The 25,612-nt window shown below is 42.2% G+C and overlaps 1 protein-coding gene across 3 annotated transcripts in view; it reads right to left on the bottom strand.

Annotated features, from left to right (window-relative positions):
* Window positions 1-25,612, bottom strand: part of LOC307014682 (forkhead box protein N3-like) — a 73,474-nt gene that overhangs the window by 37,080 nt on the left and 10,782 nt on the right. For 2 of the 3 annotated variants that reach the window (XM_079642753.1, XM_079642755.1), the window contains exon 2: window positions 5,510-6,109. In XM_079642753.1, the coding sequence (XP_079498879.1) occupies window positions 5,510-6,091 (582 nt within the window). In that variant the 5' untranslated portion in view covers window positions 6,092-6,109. Of the gene's footprint in view, window positions 1-5,509; window positions 6,110-24,626; window positions 25,185-25,612 lie in introns of those variants that run through there. The other variant, XM_079642754.1, reaches the window with a different exon arrangement.

Below are 25,612 nucleotides of genomic sequence, written 5' to 3'. Positions count from 1 at the left end.
CACACTCCAAACTCCACTATGGCCAAGACCAAAGAGCTGTCAAAGGCAGAAACAAAATTGTAGACCTGCACCAGGCTGGGAAGACTGAATCTGCAATAGGTAAGCAGCTTGGTGTGAAGAAATCAACTGTGGGATTAATTATTAGAAAATGGAAGACATACAAGACCACTGATAATCTCCCTCGATCTGGGGCTCCACGCAAGATCTCACCCGTGGTGTCAAAATGATCACAAGAACGGTGAGCAAAAATCCCAGAACCACACGGGGGGACCTAGTCAATGACCTGCAGAGAGCTGGGACCAAAGTAACAAAGGCTTCCATCAGTAACACACTACGCCGCCATGGACTCAAATCCTGCTGTGCTAGACGTGTCCCCCTGCTTAAGCCAGTACATGTCCAGGCCCGTCTGAAGTTTGCTACAGAGCATTTAGATGATCCAGAAGAGGATTGGGAGAATGTCATATGGTCAGATGAAACAAAAACGGAACTTTTTGTTAAAAACTCAACTAGACGTGTTTAGAGGAGAAAGAACATCAAAGGCTTGTTTGAGACAAGCGAGACCTGCGCAGACCTGCGCAATTTCGATCAACGTCTTGCTCGTGCGTTGCATGATGGTTAGTCATTTTGTCCGACTTGCTCTGGAGGCTCGTTCACATGAGACGTTGAAATCTCGCGGGACAAAGACGCCCGCAGCCTTGAGAGCGAGGCGCGGCGAGGCGGCGCAGTTCCTCTCCACGGGCTGCGGAGGCGAAATGCTTGATGGGAAACGACTCGCTGGTATCTTGAGCTGAGCGCTCATTGTTGGTTTTTACCCCGTGCTGCTGATGAAACTCTCCAATTGGCTCGGCAAAAGTTGTTGTTTGGTGTCAGTTTTACGTCGCCACTTCCATTCACATTTTTCATCATTGTTCCACAATGTTTATCATGAAATTAATATCTATATATGCTATACTATACTTGCACTGCTTACCGTTTTTATACTTTATATATCTTAGCATATTCAAACACACTGTTCATACTGCTCACAGGCTGCTGTGTATATTCATACCCCTCACTGTTTATTCATCATTCACTTCATTCTATATTTTATTCTGTAGATTGTGTACATTACTTTTCACTTTACCGCTTGTTGCACTCCTGGTTAGAAGCTAAACTGCATTTCGTTGTCTCAGTACCTGTAATCTGTGCAATAACAATAGAGTTGAATCTAATCTTGAGCAGGAACAAATGTATTTACTTAGTACATATCTGACATTAACAATTAAACACATGTGTGCATTCTTTATAAATGCAAACCGAGTCAAGCCGACTCCGAAGGTGGCGGTATGCACCTTAAAGTTGTTTGCAATCCGCCCAAAAACTGAGAGAAGAAGAAGAAGGCGAAGCAGCAGCAGAAGAAGAAGAAGAAGAAGAAGAAGAAGAAGAAGAAGAAGAAGCCGACTCGGAGCTGTCCGACTTCAGGCGAGCTTTTTGAGACCTCGAGACCTCTCCCGGCTTCGATCGGCTATTCTCGTCTACTTCCGAGGCGAGCCGCAACGCGTCTCAAACAAGCCTCATACCTACTGTGAAACATGGGGGTGGAAACATCATGCTTTGGGGCTGTTTTTCTGCAAAGGGGCCAGGGTGACTGATCCGTGTAAAGGAAAGAATGAATGGGGCCATGTATTGTGAGATTTTGAGTGACAACCTCCTTCCATCAGCAAGGGCATTGAAGATGAAACGTGGCTGGGTCTTTCAGCATGACAATGATCCCAAACACACCGCCCGGGCAACGAAGGAGTGGCTTCATAAGAAGCATTTCAAGGTCCTGGAGTGGCCTAGCCAGTCTCCAGATCTCAACCCCATAGAAAATCTTTGGAGGGAGTTGAAAGCCTGTGTTGCCCAGCGACAGCGCCAAAACATCACTGCTCTAGAGGAGATCTGCATGGAGGAATGGGCCAAAATACCAGCAACAGTGTGTGAAAACCTTGTGAAGACTTACAGAAAACGTTTGACCTCTGTCATTGCCAACAAAGGGTATATAACAAAGTATTGAGAATAACTTTTTTTATTGACCAAATACTTATTCTACACCATAATTTGCAAATAAATTATTTAAAAATTAGACAATGTGATTTTCTGGATTTTTTTTTCTCATTTTGTCTCTCATAGTTGAGGTATACCTAGGATGAACTTGCACAATTGGTGGCTGACTAAATACTTTTTTGTCCCACTGTATATGAAACAGTAAGGGAAAGGGGAAACCCTAAAAAGCAACCCTTTAAAAAAGGTCACCTATTATGCAAAATCCACTTTTTCATGTATTTTATACATAAAAAGATGTCCCCTCTGTGTAAAGAGATTCTGAATGTTTCAGATTTTGGCCACTTATGATGTCATAACGATGTTTTGTCTTGTGTAACCATTAGCCAATCACCAACCCCACCCCCCCACCCCCACCCCCCGACCTTATCACCTGAATCTCCTCCTGAGCACCATTGTGTTCTTTGTAACCAAATATCTCTCAGAGGGGCGTGGGGAGGGGCTCCTTATTTTCATCTAAAGGAACAGACAGAGAATCAGCACTTTGAAACAGGTCTGAAACAGAGGGGTTTATGGGATGCTGCAATGATCTGTTTGGTGTTTGGAGCCAAACACTTCAGAGACATGTTTTGTATATATCTGAGACCTATAATATATTGATGAAAAACAGTATAATAGGGGACCTTTAAAACCTAAGATTTAAGAATCATGTTGTTGATTACATCCTTTGTTCCAAGATGGCCTAATTGTGCCACTGACAAATATGCTATCGGTATTTAATTTCATATTTTAGTTGGAAGTCATCTTCAAAGAGTCCATTTAGAAGACAGATCAAATAGCTCATATAGTGTTTGAGATAATAACTTAATTACCCGGATACTTGGAAGTGGGTAATAATTAAATACTTTCACATCAAAAGTGGCCTTGTATAGTGAGAAGTGTTCTACATTTGCTGCTCAGTTAGCGTTAGCTTAGCTGCTGCTGCTCAGTCCTGTACTCGCTATCTTTTGAAATGTTTACACAATACAGAACTGCTTTGACAATCTTTGGCCGAGCGCTCAGAAATTATGATGCACATTTGGCAGAGAACATTTTGGAATTCAAGTGTGACTGAATTACAAAATTAACATCGACTCCAGCAGATAAGATGTAAAAATGAGGAGCATTAATTCTGCCCTTTACCTTAAGGGGACGCATTTAGGTCACAGGTTTTATTTCTATGTTTTTAAGACGGTTATTATGTCATCGTGGCTGTTTCGGGATCAACCCTTGTTTTGTTACCTTCACACTAACACAGAAACAGGTTACATAAGTGTTGAGAGAAACATTTTCCAATGGTTGTTTCTTGATTTCTTTTGCTGCGCAAACAAAAAAAGATACACATTGAATAACAATTCAAGTTAGTAGCTAAAGGCATAAAAAGACAGAAATGTATAATTCTTTCTTTAATAGAAATGTTTCTTCTGCCCGTAACGTGTCCAAACCAGGCTTTTCTGGATAAGCGCATTTTTGAAACATAGTCATTGTCCATGCCGGTTTCAGTTGGATTATTTGACACAGTTGCTCCGATCAGATCGGTCTCCTCCATTTTGTAGATTATTTACGACTTTCGAATCCACATAAACACATCGGCAAAATCCGGCTTAATTTGAGCATGTGTTTTAAACAGTTTAATCTCTTTGTGAATTGTTTCCACTTCCGCGCCGTCCTTTAATTTCTTCATACAGCGGAAACCAAATGAATGAATCCTGAGTCCAATAACCATCAAAGTCACTCCAATGTGCTCCTTAATTACGCTTTCATCGTCCTTTAACAAAATACTTCACATTCATCCAGTTTGTGACAGCAGTTGTAGCATTTTGAGACTTTTAAACTTTAATTACCGCTGTTGATGAATACATTTTAGGACCTCAAGTATTTTGTTTGGTAACCAAAAAGTACAAGTTAATACCAAGCGGCAAACTCTGGGGAAGAGCCGGGACCCCAATGCGGAAGTGCCTCAAACTGCAGTTCATCTAGTGGCCAGTAGGAGCAGTCTGCAGAAGTGAGCATTTCCGTAGACCCCCATGTTAAAATGCCCAACTTTAGAGCAGAAATAAACATGTTTACATCGTGGTTCAAAAAAACATATTCTCTGTATAGTTAGATCCCCCCTTCATGAATATGGATTGGGGGTGTGCATTTTTTCTCAACTCATCTGTTTAATTAATATTAAGCCTTAAAGCTTTTGCATAAATTAGGGCGTGGTCACTTTGATGGACATGTACATGCCTCACTGTCAGCTAACAGCAACTTGTCCACTCTGCTAGGCTACAACCATAGAGGCTACAACGTTAGTTAGTTGTAGTTACTGTACTTGACCCTTTAGCTTTAGCCGTGTTCGTGGTGATTGTGCCTTTTAGGGAATATTGTTACAAATACCAGACAATTAAAATGTTGTGCTGTGCGCTTGAATGTACCAACAGAACTTCCATGAAGTCTAAAATGATAATATTATACATGTCCCGTTCACAGGTGTTTGTGTGCTTGGTAGCTTAGCTTGTTACTTATTAGTCAGCTAAGGACATAACCCTTTATACATACATATACATTTTAGTTTATGATTCAGCCTTGGGTAAGACTTTTATAGTCTATGGCTATGACGCCCATAATGCTAAACGGGAGCAAATGTTAATAGGGGACCCAATTATCCCAGTGGTGGCCGCCGGAGCTAACGGAGCCGCAGCCGGCTGGCTCCAGCCGGCTTCCCGGAGCTAGCCCACTGCGGCTCCGTTAGGTCCGGGCGGTGGAGTCCGTCTTTTCTTAACGTTTGAATGACAAGCATTAAGAATAACAAAATATAGCTAATTTTCTTGCAGATTGTCTCATTTGATTATGAATGTAACATTTATATAGGGGAACTACACTGTTAGCAGTAACTTGGTATGCATGTATTTCTTGTTAGCTTAGCTTCTTAGCCTGAGCTAGCTCTGTTTATTTCCAGTTCGGAGGCAGCAGGTCTCGCCTCGGCTCCGCCTCTTTGCCCTTATTTGGAGCAGGCGGGATTAGACTCTGACGTCGCTGTCAAGCCGTTAGTGGCCGACTCCGCCTCCTAAGGGCTTCTCTGCAACTCTGCAGAATCTTATGGGTGACGTCACGGACACTACGTCCATTAATATATACAGTCTATGGTTAATACCCATACCTAAAGGCGACTTCACAAGATCAGCATAACACGGCTCTGCGCTGCCATTGCCGTGACCCAACACTAATGCCAACCCTTATCATTTCAACCTTGACCTCAATGTCCTCTGACCTTTTGACAGATGTTTAAAAGCATCACAAACTATGTACATAACAATAGAAACAAACATTTACCAACTGTTTTCACAACAAGGCTCTGCGCCCAACCTTGCAGTGACCAAAGAACAAGTTGCGTATCATGTGAAAGCCTACATTTGAGTGAAAATTATCCAACATTTCTCCACACAACTGCAGATGTGTTTACCTGGCTCCGGTCTTTGTCCACCTTCTTGAAGCACTTGTTGAGCGACAGATTGTGGCGCACTGAGTTCTTCCAGCCTGTGGGGGCGCTTGCAAAGTAAGGGAAGTGCTCCAGGATCCAACCGTAGATATCCTTCACCGGCAGCCGCTTGTTTGGCGCGTCCTCGATGGCCATGAAGATCAGGCAGCTGAAGGAGTACGGCGGTTTTCTGTTGGCTCCAGCCGCCAAGTCGTACGCCGAATGTGCGTCACCGAGCAAAGCGTCTTCCAGGGAAGGAGACGAGGAGGACGGCGAGCGCGAGTGCTGACCGTCGGGGTCCTGCAGGGGGGAGACGCTACGAAGCCCCGAGTGGCTGAAGCTGTTGAGGAGGTCGGTGCTCTCGTGGAGCCAGGAGAGGCTGGTGAGCTCCTCGTCCTCGGCCTTGGAGAAGGAGGCGGACAGGGACAGCGAGAGGTCGGCTGCCTCGGCCTCGGATGCTGCCGTGGCGGCGTCCCCTTGTTGGTACGGTGGGCTCATACCCTGCGAGGCACTGGCGCCACTACTGGGGCTTTGGGCCTTCTTACTGGGGGGCATGGTGGGTCCCATCCAGCCCAGGGCTCACTCCTGGAGAGAGGAAAAAGGGTAGGAGAGAGGGAAAGAGAAAAAGAGGAAAAAAGAAACGAGGTCAGCTTGTGAAATTCATTTAGCTTTCTCACATAAAGACTTTTTCTTAAAGGCCAAATGGTGGAGACACGCAACAAGATGTTGACCACATTCCCAATTAGGCAGATCTGAGGGGAAAAATATACATCATCGTTTTTCTCTAGGGCTCTATACCCAGTTCCGGCTGGAGCGGCACATTTAGTGCTTCATTGGTTGAGGAAATCTTGCCTTGTACGACTACCCTCTAATTACAAGCGTACCAGGAAAGTATTGACATTACACGAAGGTTGCTGTCATAACATGTGAACCCTGGTAAAGGTCTAATAGCGCTTTGACATCTCTATAACAGGAAAATATCCAAGGTAGGCGTGCTGAATAAACTTTAACCTGTCCATGACCACATCCTCACAATTAAGAGATCTGCCAGAAAAAAAGGAAAGAACAACTTTTAAATTCCTAATCATCAATATTCTCCCAACATAAGAGCAATTGTGTTCTCGTTAGCAGAGGAAGAGCGGTTATTGATGGGGACGGGGTCCGAGTAACACACACCACGCTCAGAAGGCTCACAGCAAGAACTTTGATTGTCCTCTAGCAGCACGGACAGCTGTGGGAAGAAGGACCCTCGCCCTGTGTGCACACGTTTCAGAATCTGGACACAAATACACACCCCCGGTAGGATGTACCACGCCGACACGCAGAAAGAAAAACCTACATTTGCATGCACACAAATTTGGATAAAAAGGTCCTGACAAGGGTAGAAAAAGGTTTCAAGTCTAAAAGCATGAACACACACATACATAGACACACATACATAGACACACACATACACTCACACACAAAGATTAAATCCAGATATGTCCTCGCTGGGCCGTGTTGTGCGATCTTCCTCTAATCCAAGGTGATCATCGGCCGATCTGTCCCCTCACTCTACGCGATTGACTGACAGATGTCACCCCTGGCAACCCGCTGTGCCGTGACAACTGTCAGTTCGCAGCATCTCCGTTCAAAGTGTCACCATGGCAACAGAGCAAAACAACTCTGGTTATGTCTCTCTTCTCTGTGTCTACCTATCCACCCCCGTCTTTTCACTTTTTCCCTACCACAGCCGATAACTCTGCCTAACAGCGCCTGATAGGCTGGAGAAGGACTGGGCTAAATATAGAAATGTGATGTATAGCTGCTGTGCTGCTGCTCCATCCGACTCTCTCCGCCGCGATGGGAAACGCTCGGCAGCGTGTCTTTGATCCCCCCCCATCCACTTCCTCCCTTTCTACTCCTCACACTTTCTGACAGCAGGCGCGCTCATTCAACAAGCTGTACCTGTCTGAGGTATGCCGTTGTTGCACCAATATTGACATTGAGCGTAATGAATTCAAATTGCCCTGGCGACGATAGCTGAAAATAGTGAGTGCACAATCAAAGGGATGGGCGAGGGTGTTTGACAGGCTTTTCAAGGTGTGTGTGTCTTTGTATGAGCGTATTCATGCGTGTGTTTGACAGGCTTGTCGCGCCGTATGTGTGTGTGTTTCTCTCAGGCAGGAAGTAAGGGCATCGCAGTGACATTGTTCCTGGTAGGAGTCCGCTGGAATGCAGAGATGCTCTCTTTCTCTCCATCTCCTCTTCCTTGTTATGTTGCCATAGCGGCAAGGGGGCCATGAAACATTACGGCTGACAGTAAAGTCATCTCATTTTACTGTTGCTATGACAACAAACTCCTCACTGTTGGTTGGGGCCAGCGCGAACTGCCGCCCAAGCCTCCTGCCGGAGTGTGTGCGAGTAGATTGTGTATGTGTGTGTGTGTGTGTGTGTGTGTGTGCCAGCATGTCTCCCATGGGCACTCATAAAGCTTAACACACTTGCTCAGCCCTAAACAAACTTTCATGCAACTTCTACAGCGGCCCCTCAGGGCCAACTGCTAAAGGACAAAGGCAGATATCGCTCAAGTTCAGACTAAATGATGCCTGCTGCGTGTGTTTGAGTGTGTGTGTGTGTGTGTGTGTGTGTGTGTGTGTGTGTGTGTGTGTGTGTGTGTGTGTGTGTGTGTGTGTGTGTGTGTGTGTGTGTGTGTGTGTGTGTGTGTGTGAAGCATCCTCACATTTGTTTGACAGATGGGACTGTGCTATTCTCTCTGTCTTCTTCATTCCCTGAATCTCTTTTGTGTTTGCATGCTTTGTTTTGATTTGTTTTCCTCTCTGTTTGGCATGTCCACATTTGGCTGAGTGTGTTTTCCCCGGTGTTTCAGTATGTGTTTGCATCGGACTGTAAGTACACTCTCTATAAGTACATTCTCCCATCGTAGTGCCTGTGCATACCAATGCGATTTAAAGCAGCTGGAATCTGCACGGTGTTGCTCTCGCTCCCTCTGTGACCCGGGCACCATGCCGGCTCTGTTTGCTCTCTGCACCCTGATAACACAGGCTTAAAAAGACAACACTCAATTAGAGTCAATTGCTTTCTCGGTTTGAAACGCTATTCTTTAACAAACTGAGATGAGGCGTACTTGGATCTAAATCCAGATCTTATCTAGACCCTGACCTATAGCCAATGTTTTTTACCTTTACTTTCCCAGAGACCAATGGATTCGTAGAAAATCATCTCAGCCAATCAAATCAATGCTTTAGATCAATGGTTCTCAAACTTTTTTCAATAACGTACCCCCTTTGAAAATAAAATTCAGCCAAGTACCCCCTGATCGGCGCAAAAACAATTTGTTAAGGAACAAATGCCTATAAAGAGGTACAGTACAGCGCTGCACCATCAGTGTCTGGTTTATTAAAACAACAACATTGTAACTGAGAAACACTTACATTTCAAATGTTTACAATCCATCACTAAATTCATGGCAAACCAATTTTAACATCATGCAATAACACTAAGACGACATTAGTTGCATTGAACTGATCTTTTTAATAAGTTGTACTTACAATGTAGTGAGAAACATGGGCTTGTGCTTCACTGAGGACCTTTGTCATTCTGACAGGGAGGTTAACTGCAGTTATTACACTTATCCTTTTGAAATATGTGTAACTCTGTTCATATAAAACCCACACTGCTCAAACTTCGTTACTTTTCCTAAAATTGGTATATGAAGAGAAATAAATGTAAGCATTTTATGAGCATGGGATTTTGACCCCTCATAGAAACACATGCATAATGCTGCGCTATACTTTGCGGCCACACGCCGTGGCCAAGCAACGCTTATTGTTTTGGTGTCCTTTGATAAGCAGGCAGTCATGTCATTAACTAGAACTATCTAGATCTGATAGATGTGGACATGAACACAAGTGAAGTATAACCGGACATAAAATACATCTCACGTACCCCCTGCAGTACTCAAACGTACCCCTAGGGGTCCGCGTACCCCCATTTGAGAACCACTGCTTTAGATGACCAAATCAGGCAAGATACATATAATACAGGAGGTGAGCGATGAGATGAGTGAAAGGAAAAAAACAAAAGGATATTTTTTTTCATTTGGCGCTCTAAAATGGGACAAGTAGACAGTGAAAATGGACATTTTAATTAGGTATGGATTGACTAACTTCATTCAAGTATTAGATTTCAAATCCTCACAGGACAAACTCACTGCTCTCAGTAAATAAGAGAAAGTGGAGGAATGGTATTTATAAAAGTGAAAGAAAAAGAAAAGGAGAACATCTGTACAATTTTTACAATGTTTTGAGATTATTTATAAAAAAAAGTTTGAATATTTAATCATGAAATTCAGTTAACATTTTTAATTAATTAAATTCTTATTATTAATTATTTATTTAATTTTCTCAAACCAAGGATTTTTAAAGCTCCCTGTTATGTATTTAATTATTTTTAAATGCAGCTGTTATTTTAACTTGAAAGGAGATTAAAAGTAACTAGTTATCATTACAGAAGGATAATTATAATCCCATCAGTTCAAATTGAAAACTGACAATGAATATTGCTGACATTTTATTGCATTGTAATTGATTTAATTTAACTGTCAGTTATTGACATACCTCCTGGAGTCACTGAATCATAAAGCAAGTTAAACATTATAACACTCCTGACCTTTACTAGAGAGCAATTTCTCTAACTCGGAAAACCCTGGCATGGAGGTAGGTGGTACACTAATGTCAGATTGTTTCTGTTATTATGCCTTCCTTGAATATAGGTTTCTCTGACAGCTAACAATGGCTGGAAATTACCGTGGCAACTGTGTTGAACACTTAAACTTCCTCAGACTCCGCAAGTAAAAATATCCTCTACTCAGAGACATTATTATAACTGACAGCGGAAAATGATAACCTACAACAAATATGCTTCAACATCTCAATTTGCGCTGTTTTATATTGTTGTATTATTATACTGTCAATCAATCAATTTAAGGAGGTATGCTTGGGCTCTGGGAACCTGTGTTAGGCCTTTTTTTAAATACAATTTGTTTGACTTCCACAAAACAATTCGGACTCAAAGTCGACTTATTAATTTTTGTTCAGACCTTTCTACCATAATCAAATGCTCTTAACCAATTATGATCTATCCATAGCACATAATGTTGGCTTAGATGTTAAAGGACAATTTCAACGTTTTGGGAAATACGCTGGTCGCTTTCTTTCAGAGTAAAATGAGATGATCGATACCACGGTGCACTTCCCTATGCATTTGTAACTTCTTCTTTTGTGGTACCTACCACGTCATCAGGGATGATGGTGACGGTGACTTTTTTTCCTAACCTTACACTCTGTTTCTGTGTGTGTGTTCGTGTGCGTGTGCGTGTGTGTGTGTATCAAGCCACCATAAGCAGCCAGTTGGCTTACTATAGTCTCCACTGGTTGCCTAGCAACCTCACAAGCAGGGAGTGACTGCACCTGTCCAAGAAAGTCTGCTACAACGCCCCTACAAGCACAACTCTCCATTTTTTACCTTTTTTCAAGTTCAACTTAAGTAAGCAAAATACTATATAAAGAATTAATGAGCATATTGGTGCTGGGATAAGACAGCAAGGCTCGCTGTTTCCCCGTTTCAAATGTCTATGCTAAGCAGAGCTAACTGTCTACTAGCTTAATCTTTATCGTAGACATAAGAGTGGTATTAATCTCTTAACAAGGAATTCAATAAATTAGTCATAAAAATGTCTAGAAAATGCTAGAAATGAACCTAACATTTTGAACGTTATAAGAAACTACCATTTCCAAGGTCAAGAATGAGCTCTGTTTTTTTTACAATTATAGAAAAACATTATCGCTAAATGAACCAGTAAGAAACAGGAATGGGAGACAGAAATGACTGTCCGTTTATTTCTTCAGAATTGTAGTCACTTATATTTTTGTATTGCCAGGCGTTTGCCTATCAAGATATGACAAACCTAAAGGTCTTCATCTTAAGTGTGCTGCTTGTCTTCAGCTAATCGAGCCTTTGCTTATGATATCGACTAAAAGCAAAAAATGATTGATCAATAGGCTCTGTTGTCATCTGCATAAAAAAAAGTAGGATAAAATAGCAGATACGATAGCTTACATAGCACAATTAAACATGTTCCAACAACTGATGAGATTTGTCTTTTTTTTTTCAATCATTGAAATGTAAATGAACTGGGATGCTTTATTGGATTGTTTTTTGGTTTTAAAGATTAGTAAATTGAATGAGACTTAACCCAGAAAATGAGCTAATGTTACAGAATATCATCGACTTCCAGGTAACCCTGTTGACCTCTGGTCAGCTGGAAACCCTCCAAAGGCTTTACCAGTGAAAGCGGGGGCCACTGGTGTTTACACAGAGGAGAGAAGGTTAGCAAACCCCTCTGAGGGCGGATATGTTGTAGGCTAATTCATGTGCTCTAATTAACAGCGTAATCATCTTACATTGCATTCATGCTCTCGCAGATGCGTGTCTGAATCACATGCCACATTTACGTAATCCTCAGAAGATCTTTATTCCCCGTCGGCGGCTTTTTCTGTCTGACTTGCGGTCGCTTTGTGTTTGCCGGAGCCAGAAAAAAAAATGTCAATACTTAAATTTAACTGTCTGGTGCCTGCTATAATGTTAGTCAAACTGGTTTTCCAGAGAAATCCCCAAGTCATCACCCCCAAAAACCACATCAATGCAGAAATATTCAAATAAAACCCAGATATGCCCGTGACATGCTGTCAGCGATGCGTTTATGTTCGGCTCTGGGCCTCGGCGGACTCAAACGACTATTACAACTTTGTCAGTTTGATCGCGACTCGTGACATACGTTGCGTGTCTCATCCTCCCGCTCCTCGCTTTCCTGTCAGTCTTCCATATACAGCCCAATAAAGCCGGTGCCATGAAAATAATCCCCCCCTACCCCAGAATGGAGTAGTAATAGTAGTGTAGGATATAGCGGGCGAAGAATGCAATAGTAGCTGGTAGGAGTTATTACTTTGCAGAGGGGTGAGCTGAACCTTGTGGCTCCTCTGGCCACAGTGATAAAGCACAGAGTCAGATGCACCGAGGCAAAACTAATCTGGAGTTTTGATGACAAAAGGACGACCTTTATCCCTCCTACACATTTGCGGGATGGATGGAAAGGGAGAGGAAGACCAACAGAGGGAAGGAGAAAATGAGAACTCTCTGAGAGACGGGGAAATAATAACTTCTGCTATATGTCAACACCGGCTGCATGAGGCCTTGTGATGTTCTCCATTTTCAGCCCGGGAAATCGTCTATACCCCCCCAACCCCCCCACCCCCTTCTGTATGTCCTGCTTTTCCCTAACGACAAATGTCAGGATTCCAGGGGGCTTTAAGGAAGCAGAGCACGAGCAATCACATCCTATGAGGTATGGATGTGTCTTCCTTTTTATATCATCCGCAGTGGCAACGAGTTATGGGATAGAGGTCGGGGGTCAGGGTGTCCCAGAGGACTGCTCATAACCCCCCGGCCCTGGCGGCTGCTGCTCCTGGCTCACACTGTCACACACGTGCACACACTCATGAACATGCAGACAAACAGAGAAGCACAGGGTTTCTTTGCTTTTTCTTCCCAGGGTTGATTTGAGTCAGTGCAGAGGAGGGTCATTCACCAGAGCAACACTGGGCTGATTATACTTGAAAAGCTAATATTTGCTCAACTATATTTGACATCATTGTAAATTCAAAAGATTGGACAGTTGATCTGACAACACAGTCAGACATGTATATTTTCTTTCTGTTTTATAGCAAAGATAAGTTCAGTTGCTAGGAATTATGGACACGGGCACAACATGTACAAATTCAGGCCACTCTTTTAAGACTAAAGACTCCAAACTTATTCGAAGAACCAGTCAAAAATGTCAATGTCATGACGTCTGTGTAAACCGTCAAAAATATTTAAAGTTGTAATTTGACTTTTTTCATATAAAGTGGTTAAATGCTATGTTAGGAAATACAATATTGTAGTTTTGGGCTATTTTGTCTTACTGTTCAGACAAAAGAAAAAGTACATTTTCTTAATTTGTATTGTTCATATTAATAGAAAAATATACAGTTTCATTTTTTTTGTAACTTAAGACACACTTTAGTAAAAACAAATGAGGGTCTATCACAAAAAAAAGGAAATATGTACAAGGCTGTAAATATGTGTGATGTCAATGTCAGCTGTATAATCGGCTCGTCCTCACCCATCACTGCCTGCTATTATAAATCCAAATGTATGATCATATTTCCTCACCGTTTGATAAGGAGCTTTATCAGGGGCAGGGTTGTCTCCCACGTCATTTTTGTTTATTTCCGAGAAAGATCTATCTTGTCATTCCGATCTATCCGCAGGAACTTTAGCTAATGGAGGCAAAACACATTATTCTCAGTGATGTGACGTTTTCTTATTGATTTGAGTAATCCTATAATTTTTGAGCATATTAAACAAGGTTTGTTAAATACCAATTGTTTTATTAAAATGTTACAAATTGTCCGAAGTACAAAATGTGCCATAGCTGTCATATATAGTGTGTAAAAAAACGCAATTACTGGGGCTTATGTTAAAACGGGTCAAGGTCATTGCTTTGCGCCCTAAACATTATAAGTTACAGTACAGAGCCTGTTCTGCTAGAGGATTAAACATTGCCTCTGTGTCTATTGGCAAGCAACTAAGCAGATAATAAGCATATAGTGTACAATATATTTAGGGGAGCTGAGTCCCAAAACCTTCAAATTGAAAAATGATAGCACAAAACACATCAATGGGGCCGCTGCTCCTGCTCTAAGCACAGCGCTGCACTGTTTTACTAAAGAAAAACGGATGTACACATAGTAACTAAGAGGCAAAAGCTCTGGGAAAACATGGTATGGTGCAAGGAAATCAAATATTGCCAGTGAATAATTCAAGATGACACACATACACACACAGCCTCCAAAGTAGGCTAACCAAGAAAGCAAACAGACATTTGCATCAGGCAAACACAGAGTAAGTTTGGTATAATACATCAGCAGCAAGCGATCACGCTCATCCTCGCTCTCTGTGGATGGCCAACAATCAGATGTACACACACACACACACACACACACACACACACACACACACACACACACACACACACACACACACACACACACACACACACACACACACACACACACACACACACACACACACACACACACACACACACACACACACACACACACACACACACACACACACACACACACACACACACACACACACACAAAGGTGACTTGTTTGTGTGCAGCCTGGAGGTGGTAGAGTACAGGGATAGTGTGTATGGGTGGACTGACTCGGATGGTTAGGTCAAGCTTAAAAAAAGCCCAGGCTCAAGGCTCTAGACTTCCATGATAATGGCGGTGACACACCACATGCAATGACACGTTTGTGCATGCTCGCTCAGTTACTAGCTCGCTCCAATGCTCATTCAGCAAGCCCTTTATTTCATTCGTTTTAGGTCAGGTCAGTTTGTTCTACCGGTGTGGCGTACAACATGTGTTGTTTGTGTTAGAAAGAAACATTAACACCAGCTGACTTGTTAAAGAGGACATATTATGCTCATTTTCAGGTTGAATAATTGTATTGTCTGCCTCTACTGTTACATGTTTACATGCTTCAATGTTCAAGAAGCTCTTTCTTTTTCTCATACTACCAGTGCTGGAGGCTTTGGGATGTTAGCCTTTGGAGACCATTTACATGCACACAAACCTATACACCACACTACAGGAAAGGGAACATCCCCAAATCATTATAGGGCCAGATGTAAAGAATTGGGCACTTCAGCTAAAGACTACATTTTTTCCTAACTGTCCCTGAAGTGTACTGAAGTCTGTTTATAGAGCCAACAATTAGTCATGTTTTCCTTTTACTTTAATCTCAAATGTTTCTTTTGCCTAAAATAACTTTTTACAAATGATTAGGAAGTAAAATATTTGACTTTGACTTTTTGTATGCGATATGGACCTTGAGTCTGAAATAAAGATTGAATATTTTAACTGATTAACAATACATCTTGGCATCAGTAGTTTTAATTACGTATTATAAGCTGCTTAGAGCTTGCAGTTAAACAGATCATAATTCATTTCCTAATATCTATTTTGTATCGCTGTGAACAACCGTAGGTTTTTAATTCAACTCTCAATTCTTACCAAAAACTACATTTGACAAGATAGCATTTAATAGTTCATTATAACATTATAATCTTCCTCCACCCAATGCTAATGTGTGGTAGATACAGATGTGTAGACGCACTTTAGTTTAGCTCAATGCAACCTAGGTAAACGTTAGCTTTATCTGTCTGCTAACAGCTAAAGTTACTAGCTTTCCTCATGCCGATTTCAACACTTTTAATCAATATGTTAAAATGGGGCTGTACCGTTACCTACGTTGGTTATTTTTCATTCTCCTTTATGTGTATCAAAGAGTGGGGAAATAAACACAAAAAGAGGCAAAATGATCAATGGGGGGGCGGGGGGGTAAACCAATAAAGACTTAATCACAAAATAGAAAAGAAAATAACATTACCCCTACTGATGCAAGATTAAGGTATTCTAAACTGCTAAAATACCCATCTGATAAACTAAGAACAAATCTATTATTGAGTCGTTTGTCTCTACTTCAGCAAAGAACAATTAATGTGCAACACATGCAAGTCCCAGACCTCTCATTGTACCGAGCACTGATCATTGCTGTTGCCGCTTAAAATGACGAATGTAGCCAAAAGGCCCAACTGAAACTCCCGGCTGCTGTCTAGTTAATGTGCTCCTGCAAGCAGCAGGGTGTACTGCGCCAGAGATCATTTGTTAGAGGAAGAAGCAGAACTCTGTGGAACCACTTTATTATTATGGACTGTTTATTTGCAGTTCAACAAGACCAATAGAGCGGGGAGTCTCCTTATGTTGATTTCTAAATATTGAGATACTTTGGGAAAGAGTCAATTATTTTATTTTGGAGTACAGCTGGAGGAGGGTGGCTATAAGATTAGCGTAGCATTAGCTCAATTGTATCTTGTATTCCAAATATATCAGAAATGTTACATCCTTTTTCCACATCATTCCACTGTACACCAAAGACAATCGTATTGGCGTGACTGTTTGGATACATTGGGAGGGAAACTTATGTGTAGCAATGCAGGAGGAGTCACCGACTCAAAGGAGACACGAGGAGAGCTGGAGCTCTGATGTCAAACACTGATGGTTTATTTGGAGCTTCGGCCGGAGAATTCACAAAACAAGTCAAAGAGCCAGAGGTTCTGACTTCACGGTAGAGTTGCCACGTCAATTCTGAAGAACTCTACCCCAGACCCATGTATTTAGCTAGTTCAGAGAGAATAATCAACATGCTGCATAACAAGATAGAATCATAACACCTCGATCAGCTGACACCAACAGGCAGGAACAGGGAGACAGAACACTGAGAGCACAACAGCCAAGGTTACAGGCGCGTGTGCTCAGTCAGGACAGTTTGAACTGATCAACTGGGTCAAAGTTATGGGCTTTGGGAAATATTTCCAACATACATGAGCTTTAATATTGTCCAATAGCCAGGCTAGCTGTCCTCCTTTTTCCAGTATTAATGCCAAGCTAGGCTAGCCTAACCTTCTGGCTCTAGTTGATGATAAGAAAGATAATCACCAAATATTTTCTAAATCGAATAATTGGTTAATCTGTGTATTCAATAATGGCATCAAATGTGGTATGGAGACTTTCAGCTTTTTTGGTTTGATATCATATCAAACCAAATGTCTTTTGGGTTTTAGACAAATAAAAAAAGACACAACCTTAGACATTGAGAAAATGAGTATTATAAGTACTCTTTAATAAATCTTGTGGAATGATCAGCTATTGCTGTTTGGTATGGTCTATGTTAGTAGTTTGAGTCTTCCTGTTGAAACATTCAGGTACCACAGCATAACAAGTGTCCAATTAGGTCCACAAATAAGTAGTCCTACATTTGGACCACCAGCACTTGATTTAGTTGCAAGACAAGCTGTGAAAAAGCCAGAAGTACAAACCTGTTGTTTAATATTTGTTATTCTATTTACAAATGTTAAAGCTAAGCCTAAAAAAACCTAGATGCCAACAAGACACAAAGGTAATACTCGCTCTCTCGCTGTTGCAACCTTCGCCTCCCTCACTCCCTCTAAGGCCTCCCTGTCTTTTCTCTTTGACAGTGAGCAGGTCCCTGTTGGCGCTCTGTGCTCTTTTACAATATTGTGGGAAAGGAGAGAGAGACAGAGAGTGAGTAAAAGAAAGAGAGAAAAGGAGACTGTCAGAAACACTATAGCATATCAAAGCTGCCCAGTGCACAGCCAACAGAGCTTTGATAGCGAGCAGGGAGGGGTGTGGGTCAGAAAACATCGGGGAGAAAGGCTCGATGAAATACTTAAAGAGGGGAGCGTGATCTATCGGGATCCCCTCACTAGAGGGGGAGAGCGGGGTGGGTGAAGCTTTGAGGTGGTGAGTGTTTTTCAGCTGGATGTCCTGCAGTCAAAAAGGGGAACAAATTAAGCAGCGCTCCCTCTCTGTGTCTGCCTCTCTCTCTTTCCCCCCTCTGGCTTTTCCACTTATCTTTAACAAACAGCAGCTCAGGCACTCAGCCACTGGCCGACAGTTTGTCCCAACAACAAAAAACCATGGCAACAACCGCTGCAAGAGCCTGTCCGGTTCCAAAGGTCCGCCCTCTCTGGCTTCTCCAACTCGCCCCGCGCTTTGAGCCTTGTGCAAATTGGGCTGAAACGGTAGATTGGAATCAATAAGCAAATGAGGAAAAGTGAGAGAAGTTTGTCGTTGATAAACTGCACTGCCGGTTGTTTGGTTCAGATGGGTGGGAGTGGTGCTGGAATGAGTCCTAAAACCCTTGGAATGAGTTAGAATGTTAGCATTTTCGGTTTGCTTGTCTTGGGGATTTTTTCGGATGGTGCCTGAAATACATTTTGTGGTTAACCCAAGGTCACAAGACTTTCACGTTACGTTCTACAACTCACACTACATCAGTAAATATACACCACCCATGATTGTCTGAAGCTTTTATGCGTCAGAAACGGCGGTTAAGTGAGCTTAGCGAATGGTGTCAAGTCAAGCCACCATGATGTTCATAGCCTAACGTTAGCTTTTTTACTTCAAGGGGTTCCATTTAAGTTTTAAAAAATCATAAAAGTGTTGTCAATATATGGAGACTATCCTGCTGTGTAAGTATTCCAAATGTTTGTTTGCCACAGAGCTTAATTTCTGCAATATCATAACAAAAAATGCATTGCTTTTTGACATGGGACCCCTTGTGATGCCAACTTCCACGTCAGCCTACAAAATACCTCAACACTGCACCGCTCTAAAAAGCTAGAAGAGTTATTACATCGCTCTTGGCTAAGAAAGGCGATTGGAGCACAAAGAATGTGTTGCGGTTGAGTGGAGAAAGTGGAATTTGAAAAAGTAAAAGCAGAAGGACAAAGGGAGAGAGGTAGCAGTTTGTCAGGAACCTACACACACCTATCCGGCCTGCCTTTGCTGACGACACTTACACCGCTTCTGCTGATGATACAACTCTGCTAACATCCTTCACTCCACTCTCCCACAAGCTGTTTTTAACACTGCACAAGATACCTTATGTCAACTCAAACGTGTCCCAAATGCTGACAAAACCACATTTGGAAACTCACAAACGGGCCAAAAAAGGAGAAAATTTGATATGAGGAGTCACACTAGTATGGGAGTATCAAATGCTTCTCTTCACATATTTCAGCACCTTGATGTTTAGTTAATATGCATGTTTTATCCAATTAAATAATAATTTGCATGCAGAATTTATTTAGTACGGACAACTTTCAAAGGATATCCGTCTTATTTTTCACCTGAATATTTGCACAGTCCCCAAAGATCAACGGTGCATGCAAATTCACTAATTAAAGTTAGGTAGGGTAACTTCCTTTTTTAATAAGAAGAAGCCAAACTCTTTCCTCAATGTTTGTGTGCTGCTGGGTGTCAACATTGCAATACTTTGTCAAATTAAAAGTTAGGCATACATAAAGTACAAAAAAAAAACAGGTGTCAAATACTGGGTTTAGATTCACAGTCATATCTGTTCTTGAAGAGAATCGATATATTTTTTTTTTAAGTGTTCAATTTAAGCTTAAAAAAAGTATTGTGTTAATATTTCAAATTTGTATTTAAGATTTTATAAAAATTATTATTAAAGTGTTGGTACAAAACCCTATTGCTAGTAGAAAACATTTGTTAGGAATCAATAGGTTGATATTTCAAGTGAGCATTCAAAACTAGACTTGTTTAACTTTGTACCAGCTAATCTTTCACATCTTCTCTGTACACATGTTAGCATGCTGGCATTAGCGCTTAGCTCAATGGACCACAGATCCAAACTACAGCCTCACAGAGCCACAAGCGTGACAGTAGACTCTGAACTTGACACATAACATATTGCCCTAAAAATGACAGCACAGAAAGAGAAGGGGGAGCTGACATTCAAACAAAAGTAACTGTCGAAATTGAACCGGAAATATTTTGATTTCAAGGTTTCACACCTGGACAATTTGATTGTATTTTCTCAGTTCTCTGAATGTTTGGGAGTCGACTTGAACGGTCACTACAAGATGTGTGAACCCCACGAAAACGACTATAGAAGATAAAGCCACTCTGAAAAAAAGAAACACTCACTGTGATGGATTGCCTATCTTAAGCAAGTTTCAAATCTTTGCAATTTCATTTTGTTGCCGTTGAAGATGAATGGAAAAAAATGTCTGCCTGGTAAGTAGGAAAAGCTTTTGCAAAGTAGTAAGTGGGCTCTGATGTATAAAAAGGTTTGGCCAATCAGGTTCTTTACACACAAGTCATGGTTTTTCCTTTTGCTGAGACAGAATTATTGCTTTTATAGCCCCGCTAGTGCCTGAGATTAGGTTGTTTTATATTCAGAAGCATCAGCCCTTCTCGTCTTAGCCACTGTAGCACTGAGCTACATTACCAGTTCTACTTCTGTCTCATCAGTGTCACCCTGTCCACTGCTGTGCTTATTCCCTGCTTCACTTTTCTATATAAATACATAAGGCCACTCACGGTCTATTCATTCACTGGTTTAAACATTTAAAAAAAAGAGTCCTTGAATAAATACTTTTTGCTGTCCCTGAGGTCAAAAGCCGAATTAGGAAAAAAAGTACTTTTATGTACTCTGCTCCCTGTACGTGGAAACGGTTGCAAAATTATTTAAAGCCGAAAGCCTTCTCAATGAGTTTACGTGGTTAATGAAGGTTCTTGTGGCAGACTCAATAAGGAGCTGTCTTTGCTTTTTTTAGTCGAGATTAAAATAAGCTTGGCAATGAGCCTGCTGCTTTGACGCTGAAGTGTTGCCTATTGGATCGCTTATAAAGTGGTCTCTCGGCTACGTTGCTTTGATTGTTTTTTTGCTTGTGTGTTTTTCCTCCTAAGACTTGTGTTTGTCATGTTGCTGCGTCTTGGTCCTTTGAAGAGGAGATTTTTAATCCGTGGGGCTGCCCAGATTAAGTAAATGACATTTGGACAGAAACACGTCCATATATTAACCTTTAATGAAGCACAGAAAAAATGGTCTGATGCGTTGCAATTTCTTATTAGCAGATCCAGAGAGTTCTTGAACAAGAAAGAGGATGACCGCAAGTGTATATGACAGGAGTGGACAAGAAAGGAAGAGTGAGTGGGAGTAAAACACAGAGGGTAGTTATATCCTAGGGTCATTAGCAGCATTTCAAAGTCACCCAGCTTTCCAGCGTATGCTGTTTGACAGGACCTGCCAACAGAATTAGGGACGAGGTATGATGGTGGCGTGATTAGACGCGTAACTCAGGGGAAAGACGGAGCCTGATCCATGGTTACAGCACACATACCAACAGCACCAAGAAGTAGGGTAAGAGATATGATAACCCCAGTCTTAAGAGATGGTCACTCATTGATAAGATGATCTTTTTATTCCAATGCATGGTCCTCCTGCTAGACTAACTGATAAACCCCACAGGCTCCCCTGGCTCCCCCTAGGAGAGAATTGAATTCCCAAATTACCAGGCTTAAGATAACATACCTGGCTAAATTGCCGCTCTTTATGAGTCTCAAATCTCTTTGTAGATATTCATCAAAGGCCACTTCACTCCTGATGCGGAGAACACAGGAGATGGGAAACAAGGAGAACAACACACAATCTGTTTCGTATTAAGGCCTCTGATCTTCTATCTCGAGCCCCTCGTTTTCTGCTACATTCCTTTAGCCAGGGGTGATGTGTGGGAGAAGAAAAGAGGAGAAAGGGGGGAGGGGGCTGGCATCTTCTCTGTCAGTGCAACATTATGTGGTGAAGCCTCCATAGTAAAGTGGAGGGCAACTGATGCTTTATCTGCCACTTGTTCAGCCTTTTATGATAGCATAACACAAGCTCCAACGGAACAGTTCTTGTAGATTTCTCTGCTTTACTACATTGCAGTTCATCTTACATCTTGATTCCTGACTTCGACTCTGGAGAAAAGTCTGAAGTTTCCATCTGCCCGTTGCTAAATAAATTCCAGTGATAGTAGTGTTTGTTGGATAAACTAAGAAGGGTCCATCTGTTGGCAGCAGACTTACTCAAAGACACACCCACTCTGAGATTAACCCTACACACAAGCAAAACGCCTACACAAAGACGATGTTACTGCTGAGACGAGGAAATACCATGTAGGAGAAGTAGAACCATGAATTGGCACCTCATCAGATGCCAACACTTCCCATTGGTACCTCAATAGGGAGATAAACCGAATTGTATTGGCTTTAATCCTTAAGTCACAACATCAAATATGAGTTAACTGAAGAACTGTAGAGACTGTGAACGTATCCATCGGGATTGTGCGCTTTCAGAAATGTCTTCACCAATGTAAGGAGAGGCAAGATGATGTGCTAAAGTTGGACGCATTGGTCTATGTTCAAGAATGAGGATGAAACTGAATGTCTTCTACAGAGACTTTTAACCCTAGGCGTTGCTGATCTGTCAAAGACAATCTCATTACAGCTGATTGACAGAAGCATAAGCATTATGATATCCAGAGAGAAAAAAGGTTGTTTGTCAGACCAAAAACAGTTCTGTGTAACCAGAGAGGGCTTGTGGTAGGCAAGGTCCAAGGTGAATTCTTAACATCTTGTTATATCAGCATAAAACCCAAAGGTATTCAGTTCAATATAATAACAACAATGAGAAAAGGCAGGATTTGAGAGACTGACAAAGGCATTTATTTTCTTATTTGCAAGAAATAATATTTTCAATTAAGATGAAAAGATTCCGGAAATAGTGTGGGATTCATTTTCTGTGGATGTACTAATTGTTGCAGCTGTAGTTCTTGTACACAATGTATGATGAATCAGCTTTGGCTGAACTCTAAGTACTGAGTCAGTGCAGATCAGGTCGCTTATAATGTGCAGACAGCCTTACACGGCAACTACAGCCTCACATTCTGCTAGAACCCTCCCTCCCAGAATATCTAAACAGAGGAGTGAGGGGCTATAGGAGATGTGAAGGGTCAGGGGACATGGGGACACTGACTGAACACTGCTCACAGGGGGAGTCTAGTGGAACTGAAACAGTCCCTAGAAGCACATTTATGAGATTTGGGCTGAGCTGAACTGTCAAATCAGGCCGATGCAAGCTCATCTTGTGCACACAATGTTTGTATTGTTGGAAGAATCACCACATTATCTATGTGCTAATGTGGATAGCGCAAACAAGGATTAAGTGTGCATCTCCTTTTTAAGTGAACTCTATTAATAACAACATTTAAATGCCTTACTGCTGAGTATTCCTGTTGTTGCTTCTCTCAAACTTCAAAACTATACCTCAGTTCTGCTACTCACTTAATCCAGTTTGTTCAAGCAAGGTTTGAGATGAAAACATAGTTTATTCTATACACAAAATGGCACAGAAAATAAGCACGGAAACGAACCACATGTAAAATGTATTACTTATGTACTGTACGAGTCATAGCTTTAGTGAGGCTGCATACAAGGAACACTCGCAGGTTCATTTTTTCCAGTTTATCAGCCCTTTAGCCAAAAAGTTGATTTCAGTCTCCAAGAAAAAGTGAGCCATAGCACTGAGACAAACCATCAACTAGACAAGGAAATAAAACCAAGTTCTCCATGGTTTCCTCCATAATTATGTTCTTGTCAGGATGGAAAAGCCTAGGAAACAAGATCAGATACTTCAGCTCTCCAGTGGAACTCATATTAATGAAATAGTTTAAAGTGTGCTGGAAGCGACTCAAATGAAAAATCCAACTTTAAATATATAAAAACCTGGAGGGAGTCTGGTCCCATTTTGTCATTTAGTGAGGGTTTTGGGCTCTGCTTTGTAAGATCAAAGAGCAATACGACACGCATTGACACTCGGAGCGACACATCACGTAGAAGTCATATTCACATACTTTGCCACTGACAGCACTCACGGTAGACCATAATGCAATGCAATCGCGAGACATGCTGTGTTGAAAGGGAGCAAATAACTTTTCCCGGGGAAATAAATCCTGCTGCAACTCTCATAACAGACGTGTTTCAGCAGCTGCTAAAAATCAACAAGTTAAAGCCAGTCTCAGGTGGGGGGGAGCTGGGCTGGGGGATCAAGAGGAATTCTGGGAAATATAATCAAACTGAAGAAAAGCTGAGGGAAAGTGGATACAACCAAAAAGACAACAGGATAACAGAATGTGTCCAAGATCCCAGCCTGATGATTTACAAAAGCGAAGGAAGGAATTTTCCTCTGAGGCAGGGCGTTCCACTCTTTTACCAAACAGCAAGGGAAACTCCAGTGACACACGCATGCATTCCTGCCCAGATGCACGCATGAAAACACACACATTTGTAGGCATTTACACACACATGCACTTGTTCTCCCTGTTTCCTCTTCTCCCCCTTTATTGCTCTTTTACAGCGGTTTCATGCGCACGCTGTCTACCTCTCATGGCATATTCAGAGCATGAACATCCAGAGTCAGCAAGTCTGGACACAGCTGCTGAATATTCAGCCCCGCGCTCTTACTTGCTCTCACCATCGCTGTCTTCTCCCACCTTATACTCTCCTTATTTTTCCCTTCTCTCCTGCTCCAATCTACTCCATTTCTGACTGCCTCCCCGTGTAGCTCTCCACAGCTCTGCCGCCGCCACCGCCTCTGCTCTCTGTGCTCCACTTTCATTAAGGGGCTCTCCTCTGATAGCCCTTCATATAACACTTAATCATCATAACAATAAGAGCACTCTCCCTCCAACGAATCACCTCGAGGGGCCGGTCCTAAAAGATCCTCCGCTAACTGATGTCATTAACTGCTCAAGCTGCTGATTGGCTGGGGCTGCGCAGGAGAGCCCGCCCCAGGTGTTTGACGGAGGGCTCAGTGGGAGCATGCAGGTCAGAGAGGCCAAGGACATTCCTCTAATGGAGAGGAGCGGAGAAAACACACACACAAACACACACACGAGCGCAGGCACAAAGGCTCTTGCGGGGAGGCAGAAGACAAGGCGTGTTTGGTTTTTGCAGTCAAGAGAGAGATGAATAAGACTATTGAATAAGGGGGAGGGAGGTTTGAATAACAGTATTTTACATGAATGGATCTTCAGGGAAATGACTGCTTCAGTCGCTCCCTCTGCTCTCTATTTTTTGCTGCAATTTGACAACAGGCTTGTGTGTGTGTGTGTGTGTGTGTGTGTGTGTGTGTGTGTGTGTGTGTGTAGCGGGAGGGGGGGTTGCATTTTGGCTGATTGAGTCAATGCTGCTATCACGCTGTGGAACTGACAGCGTGCCATATTATGTTGTTGTGGGTGTGTGCATAGATGAACAGTGAAGGCGGCTTCACGCAGACCTAAACGCACACAAACAAAACTGCACAGCCACCACACACACACACACAAAACTGCACAGCCACCACACACACAAAACTGCACAGCCACACACACACACACACACACACACACACACACACACACACACACACACACACACACACACACACACACACACACACACACACACACACACACACACACACACACACACACACACA

Source organism: Notothenia rossii (genome assembly GCF_949606895.1).
Source record: "Notothenia rossii genome assembly, chromosome: 8".
Lineage (NCBI taxonomy): Eukaryota > Metazoa > Chordata > Actinopteri > Perciformes > Nototheniidae > Notothenia > Notothenia rossii.
This window is presented reverse-complemented; position numbering and strand designations above follow the sequence as displayed.